General features: G+C 47.4%; 1 protein-coding gene across 1 annotated transcript in view; it reads right to left on the reverse strand.

The window, feature by feature from the left end:
• The window catches only part of DEDD (death effector domain containing), a 153657-nt gene that overhangs the window by 54832 nt on the left and 73179 nt on the right, over positions 1 to 25646 (reverse strand). The window contains exon 2 of the mRNA XM_078668367.1: positions 22930 to 23335. Within this exon, the coding sequence (XP_078524493.1) occupies positions 22930 to 23254 (325 nt within the window). The 5' untranslated portion in view covers positions 23255 to 23335. The remainder of the gene's footprint in view (positions 1 to 22929; positions 23336 to 25646) is intronic.

A 25646-nucleotide genomic window follows, 5' to 3' on the forward strand; every position in this document is an offset into this window, starting at 1 on the left:
CTCCACTCTGCACTCTGAAGCTCCACTCTGCACTCTGAAGCTCCACTCTGAAGCTCCACTCTGAAGCTCCACTCTGAAGCTCCACTCTGAAGCTCCACTCTGAAGCTCCACTCTGAAGCTCCACTCTGAAGCTCCACTCTGAAGCTCCACTCTGAAGCTCCACTCTGAAGCTCCACTCTGAAGCTCCACTCTGAAGCTCCACTCTGAAGCTCCACTCTGAAGCTCCACTCTGAAGCTCCACTCTGCACTCTGAAGCTCCACTCTGCACTCTGAAGCTCCACTCTGCACTCTGAAGCTCCACTCTGCACTCTGAAGCTCCACTCTGAAGCTGCACTCTGAAGCTCCACTCTGCACTCTGAAGCTCCACTCTGCACTCTGAAGCTCCACTCTGCACTCTGAAGCTCCACTCTGAAGCTCCACTCTGAAGCTCCACTCTGAAGCTCCACTCTGAAGCTCCACTCTGAAGCTCCACTCTGAAGCTCCACTCTGAAGCTCCACTCTGAAGCTCCACTCTGAAGCTCCACTCTGAAGCTCCACTCTGAAGCTCCACTCTGAAGCTCCACTCTGAAGCTCCACTCTGAAGCTCCACTCTGAAGCTCCACTCTGAAGCTCCACTCTGCACTCTGAAGCTCCACTCTGCACTCTGAAGCTCCACTCTGCACTCTGAAGCTCCACTCTGCACTCTGAAGCTCCACTCTGCACTCTGAAGCTCCACTCTGCACTCTGAAGCTCCACTCTGCACTCTGAAGCTCCACTCTGAATCTGCACTCTGAAGCTCCACTCTGAAGCTCCACTCTGAATCTGCACTCTGAAGCTCCACTCTGAATCTGCACTCTGAAGCTCCACTCTGAAGCTCCACTCTGAATCTGCACTCTGAAGCTCCACTCTGAAGCTCCACTCTGAATCTGCACTCTGAAGCTCCACTCTGAAGCTCCACTCTGCACTCTGAAGCTCCACTCTGAAGCTCCACTCTGCACTCTGAAGCTCCACTCTGAAGCTCCACTCTGCACTCTGAAGCTCCACTCTGAAGCTCCACTCTGCACTCTGAAGCTCCACTCTGAAGCTCCACTCTGCACTCTGAAGCTCCACTCTGAAGCTCCACTCTGCACTCTGAAGCTCCACTCTGAAGCTCCACTCTGCACTCTGAAGCTCCACTCTGAAGCTCCACTCTGCACTCTGAATCTGCACTCTGAAGCTCCACTCTGAAGCTCCACTCTGAAGCTCCACTCTGAAGCTCCACTCTGAAGCTCCACTCTGAAGCTCCACTCTGAAGCTCCACTCTGAAGCTCCACTCTGAAGCTCCACTCTGAAGCTCCACTCTGAAGCTCCACTCTGAAGCTCCACTCTGAAGCTCCACTCTGAAGCTCCACTCTGAAGCTCCACTCTGAAGCTCCACTCTGAAGCTCCACTCTGAAGCTCCACTCTGAAGCTCCACTCTGAAGCTCCACTCTGAAGCTGCACTCTGAAGCTGCACTCTGAAGCTCCACTCTGAAGCTGCACTCTGAAGCTCCACTCTGAATCTGCACTCTGAATCTCCACTCTGAATCTCCACTCTGAATCTGCACTCTGAATCTGCACTCTGAATCTGCACTCTGAATCTGCACTCTGAATCTGCACTCTGAATCTCCACTCTGAATCTGCACTCTGAAGCTCCACTCTGAAGCTCCACTCTGAAGCTCCACTCTGAAGCTCCACTCTGCACTCTGAAGCTCCACTCTGAATCTGCACTCTGAAGCTCCACTCTGCACTCTGAAGCTCCACTCTGAAGCTCCACTCTGAAGCTCCACTCTGAAGCTCCACTCTGAAGCTCCACTCTGAAGCTCCACTCTGAAGCTCCACTCTGAAGCTCCACTCTGAAGCTCCACTCTGAAGCTCCACTCTGAAGCTCCACTCTGAAGCTCCACTCTGAAGCTCCACTCTGAAGCTCCACTCTGAAGCTCCACTCTGAAGCTCCACTCTGAAGCTCCACTCTGAAGCTCCACTCTGAAGCTCCACTCTGAAGCTCCACTCTGAAGCTCCACTCTGAAGCTCCACTCTGAAGCTCCACTCTGAAGCTCCACTCTGAAGCTCCACTCTGAAGCTCCACTCTGAAGCTCCACTCTGCACTCTGAATCTGCACTCTGAAGCTCCACTCTGCACTCTGAAGCTCCACTCTGAATCTGCACTCTGAAGCTCCACTCTGCACTCTGAAGCTCCACTCTGAATCTGCACTCTGAAGCTCCACTCTGCACTCTGAAGCTCCACTCTGAATCTGCACTCTGAAGCTCCACTCTGCACTCTGAAGCTCCACTCTGAATCTGCACTCTGAAGCTCCACTCTGCACTCTGAAGCTCCACTCTGCACTCTGATGCTCCACTCTGATGCTCCACTCTGATGCTCCACTCTGAAGCTCCACTCTGAAGCTCCACTCTGAAGCTCCACTCTGAAGCTCCACTCTGAAGCTCCACTCTGAAGCTCCACTCTGAAGCTCCACTCTGAAGCTCCACTCTGAAGCTCCACTCTGAAGCTCCACTCTGAAGCTCCACTCTGAAGCTCCACTCTGAAGCTCCACTCTGAAGCTCCACTCTGAAGCTCCACTCTGAAGCTCCACTCTGAAGCTCCACTCTGAAGCTCCACTCTGAAGCTCCACTCTGCACTCTGAAGCTCCACTCTGAATCTGCACTCTGAAGCTCCACTCTGCACTCTGAAGCTCCACTCTGAATCTGCACTCTGAAGCTCCACTCTGAAGCTCCACTCTGCACTCTGAAGCTCCACTCTGCACTCTGAAGCTCCACTCTGCACTCTGAAGCTCCACTCTGCACTCTGATGCTCCACTCTGAAGCTCCACTCTGAAGCTCCACTCTGATGCTCCACTCTGATGCTCCACTCTGATGCTCCACTCTGATGCTCCACTCTGATGCTCCACTCTGATGCTCCACTCTGATGCTCCACTCTGATGCTCCACTCTGATGCTCCACTCTGATGCTCCACTCTGAAGCTCCACTCTGAAGCTCCACTCTGCACTCTGAAGCTCCACTCTGCACTCTGAAGCTCCACTCTGAAGCTCCACTCTGCACTCTGAAGCTCCACTCTGAAGCTCCACTCTGCACTCTGAAGCTCCACTCTGCACTCTGAATCTCCACTCTGAAGCTCCACTCTGCACTCTGAATCTCCACTCTGAAGCTCCACTCTGCACTCTGAATCTCCACTCTGAAGCTCCACTCTGCACTCTGAATCTCCACTCTGAAGCTCCACTCTGCACTCTGAATCTCCACTCTGAAGCTCCACTCTGCACTCTGAAGCTCCACTCTGAAGCTCCACTCTGCACTCTGAAGCTCCACTCTGAATCTGCACTCTGAATCTGCACTCTGAAGCTCCACTCTGAAGCTCCACTCTGAAGCTCCACTCTGAAGCTCCACTCTGAAGCTCCACTCTGAAGCTCCACTCTGAAGCTCCACTCTGAAGCTCCACTCTGAAGCTCCACTCTGAAGCTCCACTCTGAAGCTCCACTCTGAAGCTCCACTCTGAAGCTCCACTCTGAAGCTCCACTCTGAAGCTCCACTCTGAAGCTCCACTCTGCACTCTGCAGCTCCACTCTGAATCTGCAGCTCCACTCTGCACTCTGAATCTGCACTCTGCAGCTCCACTCTGAATCTGCAGCTCCACTCTGAATCTGCAGCTCCACTCTGCACTCTGAAGCTCCACTCTGAATCTGCAGCTCCACTCTGAAGCTCCACTCTGAAGCTCCACTCTGAAGCTCCACTCTGAAGCTCCACTCTGAAGCTCCACTCTGAAGCTCCACTCTGAAGCTCCACTCTGAAGCTCCACTCTGAAGCTCCACTCTGAAGCTCCACTCTGAAGCTCCACTCTGAAGCTCCACTCTGAAGCTCCACTCTGAAGCTCCACTCTGAAGCTCCACTCTGAAGCTCCACTCTGAAGCTCCACTCTGAAGCTCCACTCTGAAGCTCCACTCTGAAGCTCCACTCTGCACTCTGAATCTGCACTCTGCAGCTCCACTCTGAATCTGCAGCTCCACTCTGAATCTGCAGCTCCACTCTGCACTCTGATGCTCCACTCTGCACTCTGCAGCTCCACTCTGCACTCTGAAGCTCCACTCTGAATCTGCACTCTGAAGCTCCACTCTGAAGCTCCACTCTGAAGCTCCACTCTGAAGCTCCACTCTGAAGCTCCACTCTGAAGCTCCACTCTGAAGCTCCACTCTGAAGCTCCACTCTGAAGCTCCACTCTGAAGCTCCACTCTGAAGCTCCACTCTGAAGCTCCACTCTGAATCTGCACTCTGAAGCTCCACTCTGCACTCTGAATCTGCACTCTGCAGCTCCACTCTGAATCTGCAGCTCCACTCTGAATCTGCAGCTCCACTCTGCACTCTGATGCTCCACTCTGCACTCTGCAGCTCCACTCTGCACTCTGAATCTGCACTCTGAAGCTCCACTCTGAAGCTCCACTCTGAAGCTCCACTCTGAAGCTCCACTCTGAAGCTCCACTCTGAAGCTCCACTCTGAAGCTCCACTCTGAAGCTCCACTCTGAAGCTCCACTCTGAAGCTCCACTCTGAAGCTCCACTCTGAAGCTCCACTCTGAAGCTCCACTCTGAAGCTCCACTCTGAAGCTCCACTCTGAAGCTCCACTCTGAAGCTCCACTCTGAAGCTCCACTCTGAAGCTCCACTCTGAAGCTCCACTCTGAAGCTCCACTCTGAAGCTCCACTCTGAATCTGCACTCTGAATCTGCACTCTGAATCTGCACTCTGATGCTCCACTCTGAATCTGCACTCTGAAGCTCCACTCTGCACTCTGAATCTGCACTCTGAAGCTCCACTCTGCACTCTGAATCTGCACTCTGCAGCTCCACTCTGAATCTGCAGCTCCACTCTGCACTCTGATGCTCCACTCTGCACTCTGCAGCTCCACTCTGCACTCTGCAGCTCCACTCTGCACTCTGCAGCTCCACTCTGCACTCTGCAGCTCCACTCTGCACTCTGAAGCTCCACTCTGAAGCTCCACTCTGCACTCTGAAGCTCCACTCTGAAGCTCCACTCTGCACTCTGAAGCTCCACTCTGAAGCTCCACTCTGAAGCTCCACTCTGCACTCTGAAGCTCCACTCTGAAGCTCCACTCTGAAGCTCCACTCTGCACTCTGAAGCTCCACTCTGCACTCTGAAGCTCCACTCTGCACTCTGAAGCTCCACTCTGCACTCTGAAGCTCCACTCTGCACTCTGAATCTGCACTCTGCACTCTGAATCTGCACTCTGAATCTGCACTCTGAAGCTCCACTCTGAAGCTCCACTCTGAAGCTCCACTCTGAAGCTCCACTCTGAAGCTCCACTCTGAAGCTCCACTCTGAAGCTCCACTCTGAAGCTCCACTCTGAAGCTCCACTCTGAAGCTCCACTCTGAAGCTCCACTCTGAAGCTCCACTCTGAAGCTCCACTCTGAAGCTCCACTCTGAAGCTCCACTCTGAAGCTCCACTCTGAAGCTCCACTCTGCAGCTCCACTCTGAAGCTCCACTCTGAAGCTCCACTCTGAAGCTCCACTCTGAAGCTCCACTCTGAAGCTCCACTCTGAAGCTCCACTCTGAAGCTCCACTCTGAAGCTCCACTCTGAAGCTCCACTCTGAAGCTCCACTCTGAAGCTCCACTCTGCACTCTGAAGCTCCACTCTGAAGCTCCACTCTGCACTCTGAAGCTCCACTCTGAAGCTCCACTCTGCACTCTGAAGCTCCACTCTGAATCTGCACTCTGAAGCTCCACTCTGAAGCTCCACTCTGCACTCTGAATCTGCACTCTGAAGCTCCACTCTGAAGCTCCACTCTGCACTCTGAAGCTCCACTCTGAAGCTCCACTCTGAAGCTCCACTCTGCACTCTGAAGCTCCACTCTGAATCTGCACTCTGAAGCTCCACTCTGCACTCTGAAGCTCCACTCTGAATCTGCACTCTGAAGCTCCACTCTGCACTCTGAAGCTCCACTCTGAATCTGCACTCTGAAGCTCCACTCTGCACTCTGAAGCTCCACTCTGAAGCTCCACTCTGCACTCTGAAGCTCCACTCTGAAGCTCCACTCTGCACTCTGAAGCTCCACTCTGAAGCTCCACTCTGCACTCTGAAGCTCCACTCTGAAGCTCCACTCTGCACTCTGAAGCTCCACTCTGCACTCTGAAGCTCCACTCTGAAGCTCCACTCTGAAGCTCCACTCTGAAGCTCCACTCTGAAGCTCCACTCTGAAGCTCCACTCTGAAGCTCCACTCTGAAGCTCCACTCTGAAGCTCCACTCTGCACTCTGAAGCTCCACTCTGAAGCTCCACTCTGAAGCTCCACTCTGAAGCTCCACTCTGAAGCTCCACTCTGAAGCTCCACTCTGAAGCTCCACTCTGAAGCTCCACTCTGAAGCTCCACTCTGAAGCTCCACTCTGAAGCTCCACTCTGAAGCTCCACTCTGCACTCTGAAGCTCCACTGAAGCTACACACCGCGCAGGGCAGCTCTGGATGCTGATGCGAGAGGCCAGCTGGGAGGCGCGCTGCTCGTCTTCCTGCTCGTGCTGACTCGGAGAGAAAACTTGTTTTCATTGGGAGAGCGGCCTTCAAAGACCCGGTCACTGCGCCTCTCCGAGTGTTTAGCTTGGGATAAAATGGGCGCAGTGTTGTGGTGATGACAATGCCGGACCAGACTCGGGGGCGTTCCCGGCGTCGCGTGACGTCGGCAAAAGGCAAAGAATGTCAGGAACGCCCCCGTGTCTGGTCCGGCATTGACGGACAGGCCCCTCGTCCAATGGCAAGGCTCCGTTTACGGAGCCAGCCAATCAATGACGAGGGCCGACCCAAAGCACCCTACAGTTCTCAACAGGATTTCGCCTGCGCGAAAAGCTGCGCAGAGCGCAGCTTTCGCTAGGCAAAACCTAAAAATTACAGAAAGGGGCCTCATTCCCTTCAAAAAAAGTCTCAATCGAGCTGTATAATGTGGATAATATAAAGATTTTTAGGTAAGATTCTCTTGGTGCTATCTGTTTACATAAGAACTATAAAAAATAAGGGTTTCTTAATATGAGTCACTTGGAGAACTGATAATTCAGTTAATGAATGCAAAAGGCTCAGAAACAAAAAGTAGAGTCTGGTATGGCACCAATTTAGGAAAATAGACTACATCATGAGAATGGAAGTCTGAATATAGGTACGTTTCTGTTGTAAATGCAACGTCATCGCGGCGATAGCAATACTAAACAAATGTTTTAGTGTTTAGATTGTTTGAAAATGTATTAGGAGTATCATGTTTTATCAGTGGTTATTTTTGCGATCATCTTGAACCATCATAAAAATCGAGTACTTTATACAGAAATGAAAAATGTATGTTTCCAACCGTTTTATCATTTGTTTGAAAATAGTAAACGTCTGGCCAAAGAAAATTCTTGTCTTTGAAAATCTGATATCTGTATATGACTGTCTGTGGTAATGGTATTAGCAAAGATGTAATGTACTGCAATCTGGATGATTAATTAAAATGGTATTTTGTTTTATCTAGAATAATGGCTGGATAATCACTTGTCCTGAGGAAGACATAATAGATTGTCGAAACGCGTAGACAGACACAGCCAAGCTCACCTGTATCAGGATATGTGAAATTATTTTTTACAATAAATATTGACGAAAATTTTTTGTTTCTCTTTAAAAAGAAGGGATCAGATCAATGGTTTTTATATTTTAATCATTTTATTAAGTATACTTTGTGTATTCATTTATCGAAATGGATTTATACATTTTTATATCATAATTAAAGATTATTTTTGATATCATTATTACTCTTTGCTCTATTTATATGTTGTGTGTGTGTGAATTCTGAACAGTTTATAACATGTTCTAGAGAAAAGCCAGATTGTTTCCTGTTAGTCTGCCTGGGTATATATATTGCACACAAAAAAAAAAAAAAATTTAATCTAAACTACACAAGACCAAAACGACAAAAAATCCAACATACACAGTTCAAGAATAGGGTTTCAAAAAGAGTTCTTAAGGTTGCGTTAGAATTCTCTACGTTGCGATAGAATTCTCTACTGATGCGTGAAAAGTTCACAGTTGCGTCACGTTTACTCACAGTACCTTTTAGTTGCAACAAAGTTCCAAAAGCAGAAGCTGGTGCGGTGGAAAACAAGTGATGCGTTGCTCCTGAGACCCTGGGGAGGCGATGCGACAGCCCCGCTGCAGCAGCGGGCGTGTTGCGACGAATCCGGTCTGTATGGGGAGGAAGGCCACTTGTATGGATTCCGATGCGTAGGTTCCGTAGGAAGTCTGTTCTCGCAAAGGCACGATGCGACGATCTCGTAGGGGCTGCGACGATCTCCGGAGCGACGATGCGCGGTCCAGCGGGGATCCTCTCTCTCGCAGCTCCTCGATGCGTTGATTCTACGACGATGCTCGCAGCGACGTGATGCGGTCCACAAGCAAGCGGTGCGGCGATCTCACCCAGCGGCGACAGGCTCTGCGACGATACTCGCAGCGATGTTCGATTCTCCCGCACCGGTCTGGTGAGTCCCGCAAACGAAGGGTGCGACGTCTCTGGCAGCGGCGTCAGGCGCTGCGACGATCTCGACCTCCGTAGCGGCGGGAAACTTCTCGCACTGTCGGGGATGCGCTCCGCAAGCGAGCGATGCGACACTTTTCAGTTTCAAAAGTCACTCAAGCTTAGTTTCAAGCTTCCCAGCACAGGTACAACTTCCAGAGGCCCCACAACTGGATCAAGCACTCTAGGAAGGACAGAACTCTCTCAGCAGAGTTCAGGGAAGCTGGGGGTGAAGTCCTTTTGTTCCTGGGACTTCAAAACAGGGAGCCAGCTCTTCTCAGGCCCTTGGAGATTCCTTTAAGACAGGGGACACAGCTCAGCAGCAAAGTCCTTCCCCTCTCCTTGGCAGCAAAGCAACAGGTCAGTCCAGCAGAGCAACAGCAGGACAATCTTCCTTCTTCAGTTTCAGCTTTCTCCTTGGCAGAGGTTCCTTCTTGATTTCCAGGATGATCTAATTTTCTGTTGTCAGGGGTCCTGTACTTATACCCCTAAAGTCTTTGTTCTCTGGGTGCATGTGGGCCCTGAGCCCGGTCTGAACCAGTTCTGGGTGGTTCCTGAGTACTTTGTTTTGCTGGCTGCATATTTCCTTTCAGAGTGAGGGGCAGGGTCCCCAGCCGCCCAGCAGGGGGGTGGAGCCAGCATTGTGGAAGGCAGGCACAGCCCTATTCAGCCCAGGTGCTAACTCCTCCCACCACTTCAGTTGCAAATGCAGTCATTCAGCCTAGTGCTGACTCATCCAGCCTCCTGGGGAATTCCCCAGCCCCTGTCACTCTCAATCCAGACAGTCAATACACAAACAGGCCCAGGCACACAGAAGGGTCAGACAAGAGAACAGCAACTTTCTAAAAGTGCTGTTCTCAAACACAGGATTTAAAAACAACCTTTCCTAAAAGATGTGTTATTAAATTCTGAGTTCAGGGATACTAGATACTTATGTCCTATCTTGTTCCTATGGGAAGAAATGCTGTTAACCACTGTAGCCAGCATCCCCCATGTTAACCTATGGAGCAAGATAGCCTTACAGTAGTGAAAAACGAAAATGGCTGCCATTCACTACCAGAGCATGTCACCTGCACTAGTACATGCTCTACCTTTTACATACACTGCACCTTGCCCAGGGGGGTACCTTGGGCCTTCCATAGGGGTGACGGATGTGCACAAAAAGGGAAGGGTTAGGCCCGGTCAGTGGGGACACTGACCAGGAGGACATGGCAGTTCTAAACTGCCCATAGGCACTGCAGAAGCAGGCCTGAGACACCATTTTAGAGCTACTCCTGTGGGTGGCACAATCAGTGCTGCAGGCCCACCAGTAGCATTTGTCATCACCAGCCCTGGCACACCCAGTGCACTTTACTAGGGACTTCATGGTGATACAAATATGCCAAACATGTATATCCAATCAGAATAACAATTTACACAGAGAGCATATGCACTTTAGCACTGATCAGCAGTGGTAAAGTGCGCAGAGTCCTATTGCCAACAGCCACGGGTCAGGAAAAATAAGGGAGGAAGAAGCAAAAAGTTTGGGATGACCCTGCAAGAAGGGCCAGTTCCAACACACCCACATCACAACGCACCTCAAGAAGCTTCACTGGATCCCCCTTCACTGGGTCCCCATTCACAAGTGCAACCAATTCAAACTCGCAGACATACAAACTCTACACAACACAGGACCAGAATACCTGAACAGCTGCATACACTTTCACCAGCCCATCAGACACCTACCCTCTGCCTCACTCTCACACACAAAGCAAAACTGGAGGTAGCTCATTCTCCGACATTGCACCCAATACATCGAAAGACCACCCCTCAACTCATCAGTGCCGCCTCCTCCTCTCTTTTTGAGTTCCACAAGGAGCTGAAGATCTGCTCTTCATTCAAGCACCTAGGGACCACTCTCCTACACACCAGGCCCAAGCGCCTGGATACCCTCTCGGGTGATTAGTGTGCTATACAAATTAAGATAACACTAGTCTGTATATTCATTATCCTAAAAAGTCTGGTAGGAGTGGAACAGATGCATGGCAGACGTGACTGCGAGTGTAATGTGAATCAGTCATTGGTGACATTTAGTCAAGGAGGTAAAGGGAGGGTGGTGCAAACACATGGCCCTGACAACTTAGCCACAGATTAGTCCCTTGAGATTGTAAGAGTGGATATATGGAAGTTTCATTCTGGCACCTCTTGTTTGTTTTGTTGAAAACAAACTTGAATGTGCGATACCTTAAATGTAAACGCGATTTTCAATCAATCAATCAGAACAAGTGTAGAGTGCACTACTCACCTGTGAGGGTCTCAAGGTGCTGGGGAGGGGGGGGGGGGGAAGAGAGAAGCTACTGTTTGAATAGCCAGGTCTTGAGTAGTTTTCTGAAGGCTAACAGGTCTTGGGTCTGCCGTAGGAGGATGGGGAGGGTGTTCCAGGTCTTGGCGGCGAGGTGGGAGAACGATCTGCTCCGTAAAGTCGCTCTACGGATGCGGGGGACGGTGGCAAGGTCGAGGTCTGCAGAGCGGACCTGGCAGTTGGGGGTGTAGAAGGTGAGTCGTCTGTTGAGGTATGCTGGTCCGGTGTTGTGGAGTGCCTTGTGGGTGAGGAGCTTGAAGGTGATACTCTTGTTGTTGGGGAGCCAGTGCATGTCTCTCAGGTGGGATGTGATGTGGTTGCGACGAGGGATGTCGAGGATCAGGCGTGCAGTGGCATTTCTGAATACGTTGTAGTCGTTTCAGGAGTTTGGCCGAGGTTCCTGCATAGAGGGCGTTTCCATAGTCCAACCTGCTGCTGACAAGGGCCTGGGCGACCGTTCTTCTAGTCACGGTGGGGATGCACCTGTAGATCTTGCGGAGCATGCAGAGGGTGTTGAAGCAGGAGGACACGACGGCGTTGATCTGTTTTGTCATGGAGAGGATAGAGTAGAGGATGAACACCAGGTTGCGTGCATGGTCGGTGGGTGTTGGGGCTGTTCCCAGTGCACCCCCTCACCAGGCTGACGGGGTGGAGCCAAGGATGAGGACCTCTGTCTTGTCTAAGTTCAGCTTCAGACATCTGTTCTTCATTCATTCAGCAACGGCTTTCATTCCTTCGTGGAGGTTGGCTTTGGCGGTGAGGGGGTCTTTGGTGAGGGATTGGATCAACTAGGTGTTGTTGGCGTAGGAGAGGATGTTGAGATCATGTTGCCGGGCAACGTGGGCTAGCGGTTCCATGTAGATGTTGAATAGCGTCGGGATGAGCCCTGGGGTACGCCACAGATGACTCGAGTGGCTTGGGAGCGGAAGGGGGCGGGGCGCTCTGGGTTCTGCCGGAAAGGAAGGAGGTGGTCCAGTCCAGATCCTTGCCACGGATCCCAGCGTTGTGTAGGCGTGTGCATAGGGTGCGGTGGCAGACAGTGTCGAAGGCGGCTGACAGGTCCAGGAGGATGAGGGCCGCGGTTTCGTCGTTGTCCAGCAGGTCCCTGATGTCATCGGTGGCCGCGACGAGGGCAGTTTCGGTGCTGTGGTTGGTGCGGAACCCGGACTGGGACGGTCCAGGATGCTGTTCTCTTCGAGGTAGCGGGTCAGTTGCTGGTCTTCTCTATGACCTTCGCCGGGAACGGGAGCAGGGAGATGGGCCGGAAGTTCTTGAGGTCCTTGGGGTCAGCCTTGGGTTTTTTGATTAGGGCATTGATCTGGCGGGCTTTCAGGAGATGAGGTGCGATGGTGGCGCTGGCTATGTTTTATTATTTTATTATTTATTTAAAATACTTGTATAGCGCGGCTGTCACCTAGCAGGTATCCTGGCGCTGGACAAGAGAAATGTTGAAGATGTGGTGTGGGCATGAGTCTGACGGAGATCCGGAGTGGATGGGGTTCATGATTTTGATGGTGTCGTCATCACTAATGTTGGTCCAGGAGAGCAGGGGATCGGTGCGGATGGTGGGTGTGGGGACGAAGGTCTCAGTGGTTGTCGAGGTGGTCGTGATGTTGAAGCCGTCGTGGATGTCTGCGATCTTGCGATGGAAGAAGGTGGCAAGGGAGTCGCACAGGTCTTGTGAAGGTGGGATGTCGTTGGTGTTGGAGATTTCCTTTACGATGTAGAAGAGCTCTTTGCTGTTGTGTGCGTTGTCGTCTAGGCGATCTTTGAAGGAAGCCCTTTTGGCGGATCTGATGAGGTGATGGTGTCTGCAGGTGGCGTGCTTGTGGGCTGCGTAGTTGTACTGTGTGGGTTCACGGTGCCATTTCTTCTCTAGTTTCTGTATGTTTTCTTGGAGACCTGGAGGTCCTCGTTGAACCAGCTGGCTTTCTTGCTGGTGTGTCTGTTGGAGGGTTTCTTGATCGGGACGAGGGTGTTGGCGGAGTCGTCGATCCACTGTCTGAGGATGCGGGTGGCGGGGTCGGTGGGTGGGATCCGGGCGAGGCTGGTGTTTAGTTGGTCCTCTGTGACTTTGCTCCAGAAACGGTAGGGGATCTGTTGGGGGCGGTGGTGAGTGGTGGGCTTCCGGAAGGTGAAGTGAATGCAGCGATGGTCTGTCCAGTGGAGTTTGGTGGTGTGGCTGAAGGAGACGCGAGAGCTTGCTGAGAAGATGTGGTCAAGCGTGTGGCCTGCGGAGTGGGTGGGTGTTGTGGCGAGCTGCCCGAGTCCAAGGTTGGTGATCAGGGTGGTGGAGTTGCTGTTGTTGTTGTCCTCAAGGTGTAAGTTCAGGTCCCCGAGTCTGTGGAGGTGAGGGCGTGTGAGCTGACGAAGTCTGCGATGGAGTCACTGAACTTTGGCCGGGGGGTCTGTAGACGAGGGTACTTCTGAGGGTGGTGTCGGGATCGGTGTGGATCTGGAAGTGCAGGTGTTCGGCGGTTCCGAGGGTGTCATCGGTGTTGGTCGAGACTCAGAGTGTTCCTGTGGACGATGGCGATTCCTCCTCCTGTTCCGTTGGTGCGGTCCCTGCTGGTGATCTTGTAGCCGTCTGGGATGGCTATGGCGATGTCTGGTGCCGAGGAGGGGTTCAGTTAGTTCTCCATCAGGAAGGCGACGTCTGGGGAAGTTGAGTCGAGTAGGTCCAAGAGTTCAACGACGTGTTTGCGGGCGGAGTGGGTGTTGAGAAGAATGCATCTGAGGTGGTTGCGTGCTTTCCCAATGGGAGGGTTGGCGGGACGGATGTGGGTGAAGCTGCAGTCCTTGGGTGCCCATCGGGGTAGGAAGCAGGTGTGTGATCGTCCGTGTTGAGTGCATGGAGGGTGCTGGCATCGTAGCAGAGATGGGAGTCGTGGCATTAGCGGAGGCCAGGGGGTCTGGCAATGGGCGCGGACGGGCTTGCCTTGGGCGCACCCGCTGCGCGACCACCCAGCGGTCACCATTTGAAGGGGGAGGGGGAGGGACGATCAGCTGGGAGGGGTCAGGGAAGCAGCGATAACGGCGGGAAAATATGAGGGGGAGCAGAAGGGAAACCAGAAAAAGAAAAGTACAGTGGCAGAGAGGGGGTTAGAATAAAATAATAGAATAACCAGAACAGAATCAACTAGCAAGAACGGAGGGCAGGCAAGCTTGAACCGTGCACAGGAGGACTGGCTGGGCACGAGGCCGCTGAGCTGCTGGGAAGCTGATGGGGGGGGGGGGGGGGGAGTGAGATCCTTGGACCAAGGTCTGAGGACTCACGGGCGCTTCCCCACAGCGGTTGCCTTTTGAAGGGGAGGGGGGAGGGACGATCAGCTGGGAGGGGAGGGGTCAGGGAAGCGGCAATAACGGAGGGAAAATACAAGGAGGAGCAGAAGGGAAACCAGAAAAAGAAAAGTACAGTGGCAGATAGGGGGTTAGAATAAAATAATAGAATAACCAGAACAGAAGCAACTAGCAAGAACGGAGGGCAGGCAGGCTCGAACCCTGCAGAGGTGGGCCGGCTGGGCTCGAGGCAGCTCAGAGCACAGCTGAGCTGCTGGGAAGCTGATGGGGGGAGTGAGATCCTTGGATTAAGGTCTGAGGATTTTGAGGCCTACTAGTCGTAATCATCAATTAGAGTTTTTCCTGATTTCTGTTCCACACATCTTTTAAATCACTGTCTACCAGAAAGATGCTCTGCCGGAAGTAAACGCTACTCTTATCAGCAAAATGCCAAATAAGCCATGCTTTGATTGTCTGAAGTTCATGGTTGTCCTGGTATTTTCATTGTATTTGTACATACATACATTACTTTCTGTGCAGCATATTCTATAACACTTTGAGCTTTAGTTCCACTGTTGGAAGTTCAATCAGTTTGAAGTACTGAAGGCCAGCTCAGCCAGCCACTTGCCTTGAATAGCAAATGCAGGAAGGTGTTCCTCCTAACCTTTGGGGATCATAGTGTGATAATGTTCACTTGAGGCAAAAGACTGCAAGAGATTTGGACAGAAATAGACAGTCTGATCCACCACCGTATATTGGGCTGTACTCTAGATGACAAAAATAGATCCACTGATGAGCCTTTGAGGAGACTACTGCCTCACCGAATATTTGTGAAGATGGTGCATGTGTAAATATGCATTTGGTACAAGGCAAATGCATGGAGCTATCATCCTGAACAGTTTCATCATTGTTCTCACTGTTAGGTCTTGTGATGTCTACTAACGAGGAAACATTTTAGAAATTCTGAATCAATTCAGTGGTGGCTTAAGCATATCGAGTTATAAAGTATGTATCCCACAAAGTTTTGAATCTGGAATTATACAATGCTGTTGTTTTGTCTGTAGAGATTCGGAATCAGAGTTGTCATACACTTCACCAGCCAGTCGTCCAGGTGTGGTAGTCCTGCAGTTCCTGATGCAGCGGCACATAAGCGGTCACACTATAGGTGCAAACCGTATGCTGAAGGATAGTATTTTTAACTGGGATGTCTAGTACTCGCCACAAATCTGAGACACTGGTGATAAACTTCAATCAGCACGTCAGCTATACACAGGACATTAAAAGGCAGAACACCACCACTCACTAGAGCGAAACAGACTATAGTAGGGATTTAAAGCAGTAACTAGGTCAGGGGAGATTTGTGGACGTGGCAAGCACTGAGAGGTGCAAGGAAGAAAGCAGTTACGGGAGGGAGGTGGTGGGAGAAACGGAAAGCAGCAACAAAGAGAAAAATCAGTGTTGGAGGGGGGTGATCTGTGGAGGGGGCATGCGGGTGGGAGGAGACTGAGCTGGCAAAAGCACGAGCACTGTGTAGAGTGCTGAAAAATAAAAATAGGTCCTAAAATGGTCGTAAAAAAGGAAGCAGTGAATGTTTACAGTACGTGGCCCATGCTCTGGGGGACAGCTAAACACAAAAAGAGAGGCATAACCATGCATGCCAGGGACAAATGGTGACCAAGAATATGAGACTGATGATGAAGCAAGCAAAGGGGAAACCTGTGGGTGGGTTGAACCCCTCAGATTAAACACAAGTCTTTTCGAGACAGCGCATGTGCGGTCTAGCCGAGACCTAAAAACAACAAGCATTTACAATGCAATGGTTTCGCCTTTGGAAAAGTTAGAGCTATTGGCATTGTAAATGACAAAATTTGTATTTATGTGTTGGTTTTGAAAACAGGTAAATAAATGGCATTGTCATTTACATTGCCAATAGCTTAATCTCTCGCAAACGTGAGACCTATTGTACCCTACCGACGAGCTCAGCAGACAGCAATTACTACCACACACACACCCAGAGCCACACACACACAACCAGAGCCACACACACAACCAGAGCCACACACACAACCAGAGCCACACACACAAGAAGCGAATGTTGCTAGTGCTTGGTCTGGAGTCGACTAGTACCGGCAGCAGCCTCGCTAAGACATATGGGGTATAGATACAAGGTTCACTTCAGCTTCTTTTTAGCTTTCGCCTTAAAACTGTGGACTTTAGCTGCTTCCTAATTTGGCAAGAGGTGAGTTTTGGATTTGCCACAAAGCACGCAGGGGAAGCCCTGTGACATGTAGCCACATGTCAAACGAACTGGGAGATATTTACTTTCTTTGACCCTCCACTTTCAAAACTATTACATTTTCCCATGAACATGTACCAAAGTATCTTGTATGTGGAATGCAAAGAGATACAGGGGGCACCAAATTAAATACTTATATGTAAATATTTCCACAGTCCACACAGGTGCGCCAGCTAGCAGCTTCTCAAACAATCCTCTACACAGGAATCAGTCAGAGTTGATGATTGAGGGCCTCGAGGATCAGAGCAAGTAACACACATCTATCCACTTTACTAGAGCACATCATACAGATAAAATGCTTCCATATACAATTGGTTGTGGGTTCCTGAACTCTCAGGCGAGTAGTACAACATGCCTACTTGGCTTTCCATCACAACCCTAGCAGAATAATGTTAATTCTCCGCACCTAGCAGTCACATAGCAATACATACGAGTGATACTTTTTTTCTTTATTGGCCGCAAATTTCTTGATTGATATCTTTCCGCCCTGTTCTCTTATAATAATCAATCCCTCCAATATAGGTTAAAAAACAAATCAATTATGCTCACTGGTCTTCTCATAGAAGTCACTGTGACTGGCATTAGAATCACAATAGAATAAAACCTGGGCCACTGGAATTATGCAGCATGAGAGATTAATTATGCGGCAGGGTTGAGTAATTGTGCCAAGAAAAGGAAATTATGCAGCAAAAGGCTGCATGTTTTGTAATAGGATTTCTTCATTATTTTGACATTTTTCAACTATTTAACACTGTATGGGTATTGGTTACACATCATCAGTAACTGTTTAACACCCAAATATACCAATAAGCAACGGAGAGGTCATCAGTCCAGCTTTGCAAAGGGCCTTCCATCGCACTGCAACACGTGTCACTGCATTTATAGTAACTTTTGAAACGTTTGAGCAAGAAACAAAAACATTTCGGCTAAAATCTGAAGATTATGCAACCGAAGATGGATTATGTGGCAAATCTATAAATTAGGCAAAAATCGCTGAGGCAGCACAATCGCATAATTCCGGTGGCCCTGGATGAAACACGCACAAAATACAGAGCACTGCGAATTAGAATTTGGACTTGCAGGGTTCTTGCTTGGACTTTGTCATGTGGAGGGACATGTTGAATTACAGGGCTAAACACTCGCACACGGTGAATGGCCATGTGCATAAAATAGGGCATGATTATCACCACAACACTATAAATTACATTTTTGCTCTCCAACAAAGGCCGCAGCATTCTGCATTCACAGCACAAGGAGTACAAGCCAGGATTGACTCAGCATCATAAATCTTAAGGGCGTACTATCGACTACTGGTTCCCGTCAATACGGCTCAGCCAATCGCATATTTCGACCCTCCTAGGATTCTGGAAAGGTGCCCCCTTTTCTTGATGAAAAAAATGGAGCTGCTCAAAAGTTACACGAATATGATTAAATAAAATTAATCTGTAGAGCAAACACCACAAACTGAATTCCTTTACAGATACTTTGTTATCATTAGCTAACTTATCATACAAGTTATCCACCGCTGAAGGATGAATGCCTGAATCAACTACCTCAGGGCTCCAACGTGCGATCTGCAAGGTACCACATTTTTGCTCTCCAACAAAGGCCGCAGCATTCTGCATTCACAGCACAAGGAATACAAGCCAGGATTGACTCAGCATCATAAATCTTAATGGTGTACTATCGACTACTGGTTCCCGTCAATACGGCTCATCCAATCGCATATTTCGACCCTCCTAGGTTTCTGGAAAGGTGCCCCCTTTTCTTGATGAAAAAAATGGAGCTGCTCAAAAGTTACACGAATATGATTAAATAAAATTAATCTGTAGAGCAAACACCACAAACTGAATTCCTTTACAGATACTTTGTTACCATTAGCTAACTTATCATACAAGTTATCCACCGCTGAAGGATGAATGCCTGAATCAACTTCCTCGGGGCTCCAAAGTGCGATCTGCAAGGTACCACGCAGATCTTTGCAGCAGGAGCATTAACTTGCAGATTAAACATGCAATTTGCAGGCAAACCTGACTTTCCACCTGGATTGTTACTGGGATTAGAACCTGCATAGTTTACAGACAGAACACATATTTTCGCGATAAACAAAGAGCTAACGAGGCAGAAGGGATCGCCAGCCAGCAACATCACTCTATAAACGTAAAATGTGCACTTGGGATTTTATGCACTATGCAAATAAGCACACGCGTAAATAAACGAGCAGCAGGCGCTTAACACGCCAAACTATTCCTGCATTTAAGAAGCTGTCTTGGACCTTAAAGGACCCTCGCAAAGAAGTGGAAAAGGTAAACGTCCCCTTAATCAAATTCAAGCACTATAGAACAATTTGTATTTATGTCCATCTTCCATCCACCACACCCGCCAGCCAGTACAACCGAGCAATGGCATTGTCTAAATACATCTTGCATTTTTACGACGATTTCGACTGGGGAGACAGGCTAAAAATATGTGGGTAGACTCAGAATGTCTATCTGTTACACCAAACGTGCATAGACTGTTTTCACAGATGAAAACAAAATGGTGATCTCAAAGTCGAGGGGAGATATTGGGATGCTGGCAGCTCCAAATTAAGTTTTGCACATGAATACAGGAGGGGTTTTATAGTGCACTCACGGAGGAGTTGTTCTTCTCTTCCAATCCTTGACTTTGTCAGCAGCAGCTAGCTCCTAAACCCCACCCACGTAGAAAGCAAAAGGTCAGTGTCAAACTTCTGTCATGAGTCATGACCCTATACAGCACTACGAGGGGCGGCCGCTACCAGGGACCCACACAGCCAAGCAGATTTATTGTTTGTTATTTTCTATTTTTGCCCTGAATTTTCTTCAAACGCAGTAGGTATCGGAAACAGAGGATTGTTGCTATAATTAGTAATTAGATCACGTCTCATATTTTCTGATTCATCCATGAATTCCTAAAGGAATCTAAAGCTGGCTCCGTCACCGTGTGTGTGTCCACGGGGCACACTGCAGCAGGGTAAAGAGCCACGGTGAAAACACACCGGCTGCCAGGTTAGCAGACTATAGGGCCTGACAGTACTAGGGGTTTCGCACCTCCCCCCTTCCCTCCGTACCCCGGGGCTTGGACTGCTCCTCTTCCGGCTACCTGGTCTAAATCACCCCCTTCATGTATGCGCCGGCCAGGAAGCCTGGACCAGCCTTTGTGCGGGTGGTGCCAGCAGGCACTGCAGAAGATCCCAGCCTTCTCTTCTGCCAGCTTTCCCTATGTGCAATCTGCTGTCAAAGACCACGAGCACTCCGGTGCACTCAAGAATGTCATTTTCAGAGGGTCCCGGGATGTGGCGCGCTCCTTCGCAGCAAACTGCTCCTTCAAGTGGCGTCAGAACTGTAGGACTAACATCATGGGAACCATACATGAGAACATGGATATTTAATGCATGCACATTCTTTTCTCAATGGAACGCACAGCGTTGCAAATGCCCAAACACCGATATATTAGGCATCTCAGTCACTATTTTTTTTTTAGCATTATCCGTATTATTATTATTACTGCGGATTGTTTGCGTGTTGCCATTTGACTCGCTCCGGGTGCGTGAAAGCACGGCTCGAGGCGTGGATAATAAATAAATAACAAGCGAAAGCACAGCGCGCCCTGTAGGGATTCGGGGGCCTGTTTTTCGGGGTCTCCCCTTCCCATTGGCTGGAAGGTAAAATTCCAGCCAATGGGAAAAGGAGAGGGCGGGACTTAAAAAAAGACACGGAAACGCCCCCGAATCGCGTTCCGACGGGAAATAGTGACTGACAGGTAATCTCTTCCAATGGCTAGCCTCCATTTATGGAGCTAGCCAATGGAAGACAGAGGCGGGACGAAGCCCCATACTGTAGGACATAAGATTTCGCCCTGGGCGGAGCACTGCTTCGCAGTGCTACGGCCAGGCCGAAACCTAAAAAAGGAATGGTGACAGCCAGAATGCAAAGCACTTCAGAGGATGGGCAACTCTGATTGGTGTCAAAGAGATGAATGTCTTCAGACGAGGAAAGGTTTCCTGGTCGGTTATAAAAAGTGGAAGTTTCTTGTCTTAGTTAGTTCTTAGTCCATCCACACACATTATTATTCCGTGGTGACAGATCAAGGGAGCAGAACAGTGTCAATAATTTGGATGGGAAGTAGTTTCATGCACACAGAGATCTGCATGCTCTAAACATTAGTCATTTTTTCTACAACTAAACCTAGGATACTGGTATGTCCACCGTACATTCCTCTAGAGATTTTCCATCTAGTCCAGCCAAACATATATTAAATTCTGCTCAAATGAAAGTTTGCCCCTGGAGATCACAAAAATGGTGTATCATTGACAACAAAGCATGCAGTGTATACCATGTGGTGATCAAGCAGATAAAACGTCCTAGGGCTGTGGCACGAGATGGCAAGTAATGGAGGAAGCATCCACTCGCAGTGCTTTTTATGGGCTGAGCCATGCAAGCGTATATCAGCAAACACTCAAATTGTAATAGACACCTGCAATTCATAGGTTTTCAGTAAAACACTTGTCTGCAGAATACACAATATAACTTTGCCAAAGTGAATTTGAGGCCTCTAGAAAGATTACTCCATGATCTACCCAACCTGCACCACAGATATTCACGGGTTTCAACATGGAGACACCAACCTTAAGAATTCCCTCCTCAGCCATTGGTTTAATGTGACTAGTAGCCAGTGGCTTAATGGTTGTGCAAAACTAAAACAAAATAATAAATAAAACGAGGGTTCGACATAGGGAGCGACCTAACAGAAGTAAATAATTAGGCAAAGTCTGGCAATGAGACTTGCCCCAGCATCTTAAAGGGAAAAACAAACAGCATCCGCCAAAACTATAGATTCACTTTCCATTTAGAAAATGAAAAAAGTTTACTTGCAATTGAGACTAGATGAGTCCTGTCCTGATAAGTTCTTACACGGAATAGCATCCACGGTGGTGAAGAGAGGCATCATCCCATGCACTGCTCTTATGGACCAAGCCAAGACTTGGTACATTTTCTGGTATTTTTCAAACATCTGTTTAGGAGAATCCCCCCACCCTCAGAACGGTCCGCAAGTCTCATCCTGACACGCTTTGGCACAATATAAATGCATCAGTAATGGGTGAGATATGGCAAACGTCAAAGGCCATAAGGATCATTGATGCATTCTTCCAGCCATAGGTGAGGCATTTCACAAAAAGTAATATCTGGGCCATTCACAAGCAATAATATCTGGGCAATGTATGGTGAAAGAGTATCAATGAAGGAAACCTGCAAAATCTAAATGCCAGCACAAAACAGTAGGGGGTGGGTGGGAAGAGTATTTTTAAAAAAAACACACAAATCAAACACAAACACAGCCCAATTGTTAAATAAAAAACAGATTAAAGTTAAAGTTAATGTAGCTTGTGGCAGAACACATAGTAAAAGCTTTCCAGAAGTTATGCCATCTTTTTTTTAAAACTCAGGGAACCTCCAGATGATCACTATCGCTGATCATTCTTGACCATCCATGAAGAACCTTGATAAAGAAGGAAAGGTTCACTGGTGTAAATATTATTTTAGTATAAAAACAGTAATTCAAAAATAATATGTAGAGAAATCACTGAGAAGTCATCAACCTGAAAATTTTAATTTTCGGTTTCATTTGCAAGCGATATCTGCTGAATGGCAATTAGACTAAAAACGATCCTGTAACATGTATGTTTTCTTGTGAATCCAAACATAAATATTTCATTTTTCGAAGTTATTAGTTCTTTTGTTGCAAGCAACACCAGGCATTTGGTCATAAATGTAAGTTTAACTTCGTTCTTAACCAATGATTCCTTCAGTGAAGTCTTATTTTAATAAGGTTTTTGGTTACATGATCACTACATATATGAATTAACCATTGCAAGTGAAATTTCTTTCGAAATTGCACCAATTGCATTATATAGATGAGATGGGTGTTTAATAGTGGTACAATTGTCTTAGCCTGGCATCTGAGTACTTTCAGTATCTGTTAGCAGCAGTTCTGACATCCAAGAAAAGCACTCCACATTTCAAGCAAAGGTCCTCCATTATTTGCAGCTCAGCTACACTAGCCACACTGTGACTCCTTTAACCAATCTTTTCAAACACTCAAGATGCTATTTCCTATTCAGTTCTGCTGACCTTGTAAATTTTATACATCTTATCATTAAAAAGGTGAACAGGGACGGACGCCTTAGTCATCTGAACAATTCGCATAATATGTCTTTGGTTGATGACAACTTTGTGATCTTCAGAACTATTAGATAGTATGTAGGTGCTTGTACTGATTCTAGCAATAACACAAACAAAATGAAAACTGCACATTCACTTGATATTTTGGCAAGCATTGATAACCAATAGCCCACATTTGATTGACTTCTCAATCATATAACAATATTTATCTCGTTTTTTATCTTTCCCAATGAATTAGAAGGAAAGAGTAATAAATCACTTACCAGCTTGTCTCTTTTTCAACGTGACATAGGGTAATAAGTCATGGCGGGTAATAATCCTCAGCAACTGAAGAACCTGCCGAAAGTTGGTCTCATCGCAACGGCCCTGCCTTTCTAGTGCCAGCAAAAAGTCCCGGCCACTGCGGATCATTCCTCGCTCATAGTCATCAATTACATCAACAAATAAGAAAGACAACACTCTCACATCTCGATGCGTTAAATGAGTGCCTACAATGTCAAACATTCGGTGCAAGCTGTAGAGTCCATGCTCCCGGTCACCAGCCTCCTCTGGCCATGCTTGTGAACGACTCCGTTTCAAGGAGGCCATCTCACCCGAAGATGTACTCCCCTTGCGATGGTTCTCCTTGCCTCCAAATAATCAAGAGAATAACAATAATCCTTCAGGGCACTGTGAAAATAGGAAATACAAAAAAGATTGATATTAGTTTTGATGCTGTTAAACAGATAAATAAAGCAATACAAAACACTTCTGTTTAAACTGGTAACATCTGTGCTGGAAATATTTTAAGAAGTTAAAGCAATGCTGAACTATCAGCTAATGTTCTCCATCAGACTTCAAACCCTGCCACTGGTTGAATATCCCCACACAAAACAGGAGAAAAAGGTCTAGATGCCAAATGATACCAGGTTAGAATATATATTACACACACTCACACACATATATATATATATATATATATATATATATATATATATATATATATATATATATATATATACACACGCACACATACACACATACATACATATATACATACACACACATCTTAAACTTTATATAGTCTTTCAAACATGTGGTTGTGGAGTATTCTACTAGAGAAACAACTTCATCAACCACCGATTTTGAAGTAGCTTAGAGATGTTGGAGATTTGGAAACTCTACCATATTTTCTCTCTAACAAAACTTGACCATACTGAACACAATAACCTCTGAGTGGAGTGGCTAGTACTCATCGGAAATTAAATATACCATATTGCGAGCCCAACTTGCTATTCAAACAATTATTTTTTATCTCTAAGGTATAGAAGTAAAATAAAGAGCTGCCCTTTTTAGTAACTCGACAGATGCTATCTGTAAGACGGCCTCCAAGTTCCACTTTGTACTTTATAGTTTGGATACAGTCATTTACATTAGATGAGATTAAACTGTACAACAGTGGTCTTTCCATGCATACAGTATTTGTCTTGTCTGAAATGAATTAAGAGTGCATACCTATATAACCTAGGACTTAACAGGAAAAAGCACAAGCTGGCCGCCTAATCAATTTTAACCAGCTGCCATAACTAGCATGCAGCCAGGTATGTCACAAAGCCAAATTTGAGCATAATTGTTTCGCTAATTGTAAGTAATTAACTCAACCTTCAAAAGGTGAAAACCAGAGATTACAAACACTTGTGTGGGCTTTACAAAAAACAGCAAATCAACGTCATTACTTACAGTGGTTTTATATTTTACGGTGCTACATTTCACGCGTATTATATTGCTGGAATGAAAGCAGGTTTATTGTTCTGTATTGATGAATTAACAGACGCAGAGCTCTGCCCTGAAGGCGCGGTAAGTGAAAAGATTGTAAGTGTTATTGTAATTTCACTCCTCTGATGGTTGCCAGAAAAAGCAATCAGCACTTGTCTAAATAACCTCACTGTGGTGAATTGTTTTCGACAATGCCCTTCAATTGTTTTACTGGGTGCATCTAAAACATTTTTAAAAGAGTATGCTAATTTAACAGTGGTACCACAGTTCCTCTAAAAATATATGTACCTTAACCTTTTGAAACCACTACATCCACTGATGGTGAAAAATCAAAAGGATCTTCAAGTAGTCTAAACAAATTATCCATTGTAACATTTACCTGCGCATGACAGAGTTTTATGCTATATGTGATTTGAAAGTAATGCCGCAGAAAACCAAATGAAGCTGAATAAGGCAACTAACTGAGAAGGCTGCAAAGTTACAATCTAACAAAATAGCTGCATTTAATTTTATTATTAAGAATTGACATCTTATAAATGCCAAACAGCACACTCCACGAAAGTGGATTAAAAGCTTTCTATTGATTTATTTCATTTGGATACCACAAAGAGCGACTCAGCAGCCGTGCAGGGGAATGCGAAGTGACACTTGCTCATAACAATGGTCCAAGCGTGGAGCACATACTTCCTCCATTTCTCAAAAGAAATCCTTTGGAAATAGAGGGGGGCTAGAAAGAGGTTGTAACTTTGCTAAGTTAATGCATGGGACAGTATATAAAATTAACATAGAGGCTCCTTCCTTGTCTAACAAAGAAGAACTTTCTGGGACCTGCTGAGTTCTATTCCAGATGTTTTAAAACTCTTGCCGCTTTGTAGAGCCTATGTGTTTCTTCTTAAAGAAACATGCACTTTTTTATGGAACATAAATTGCCAATCTGCATTTGAACAAGTTAAAATGGATATCCTAAAGGCCTGTCTTTGTGTAAATTCAACCATAAGAAATTAACCATGCTGCCCACCGATGCCAGTAATAAGAGGCTGGGTGCCACCCACACACAACTAAAGAGCGGGTGGGAAAGAGCAACTTATTGTGTTTGCTTACCATTCATTTAAATGGTCAGAAAGCCATTCTTCAGATCTTAAGAGAGGCAGCCTAGGTGGCTAGCGGGTGGTCAGACATTTCAAGTTATTTCCTTGGGAATGCCATTTGTTATTAGGACTCACAA

This window comes from Lissotriton helveticus, chromosome 12 (assembly GCF_964261635.1).
Source record: "Lissotriton helveticus chromosome 12, aLisHel1.1, whole genome shotgun sequence".
Classification (NCBI taxonomy): Eukaryota; Metazoa; Chordata; class Amphibia; order Caudata; family Salamandridae; genus Lissotriton; species Lissotriton helveticus.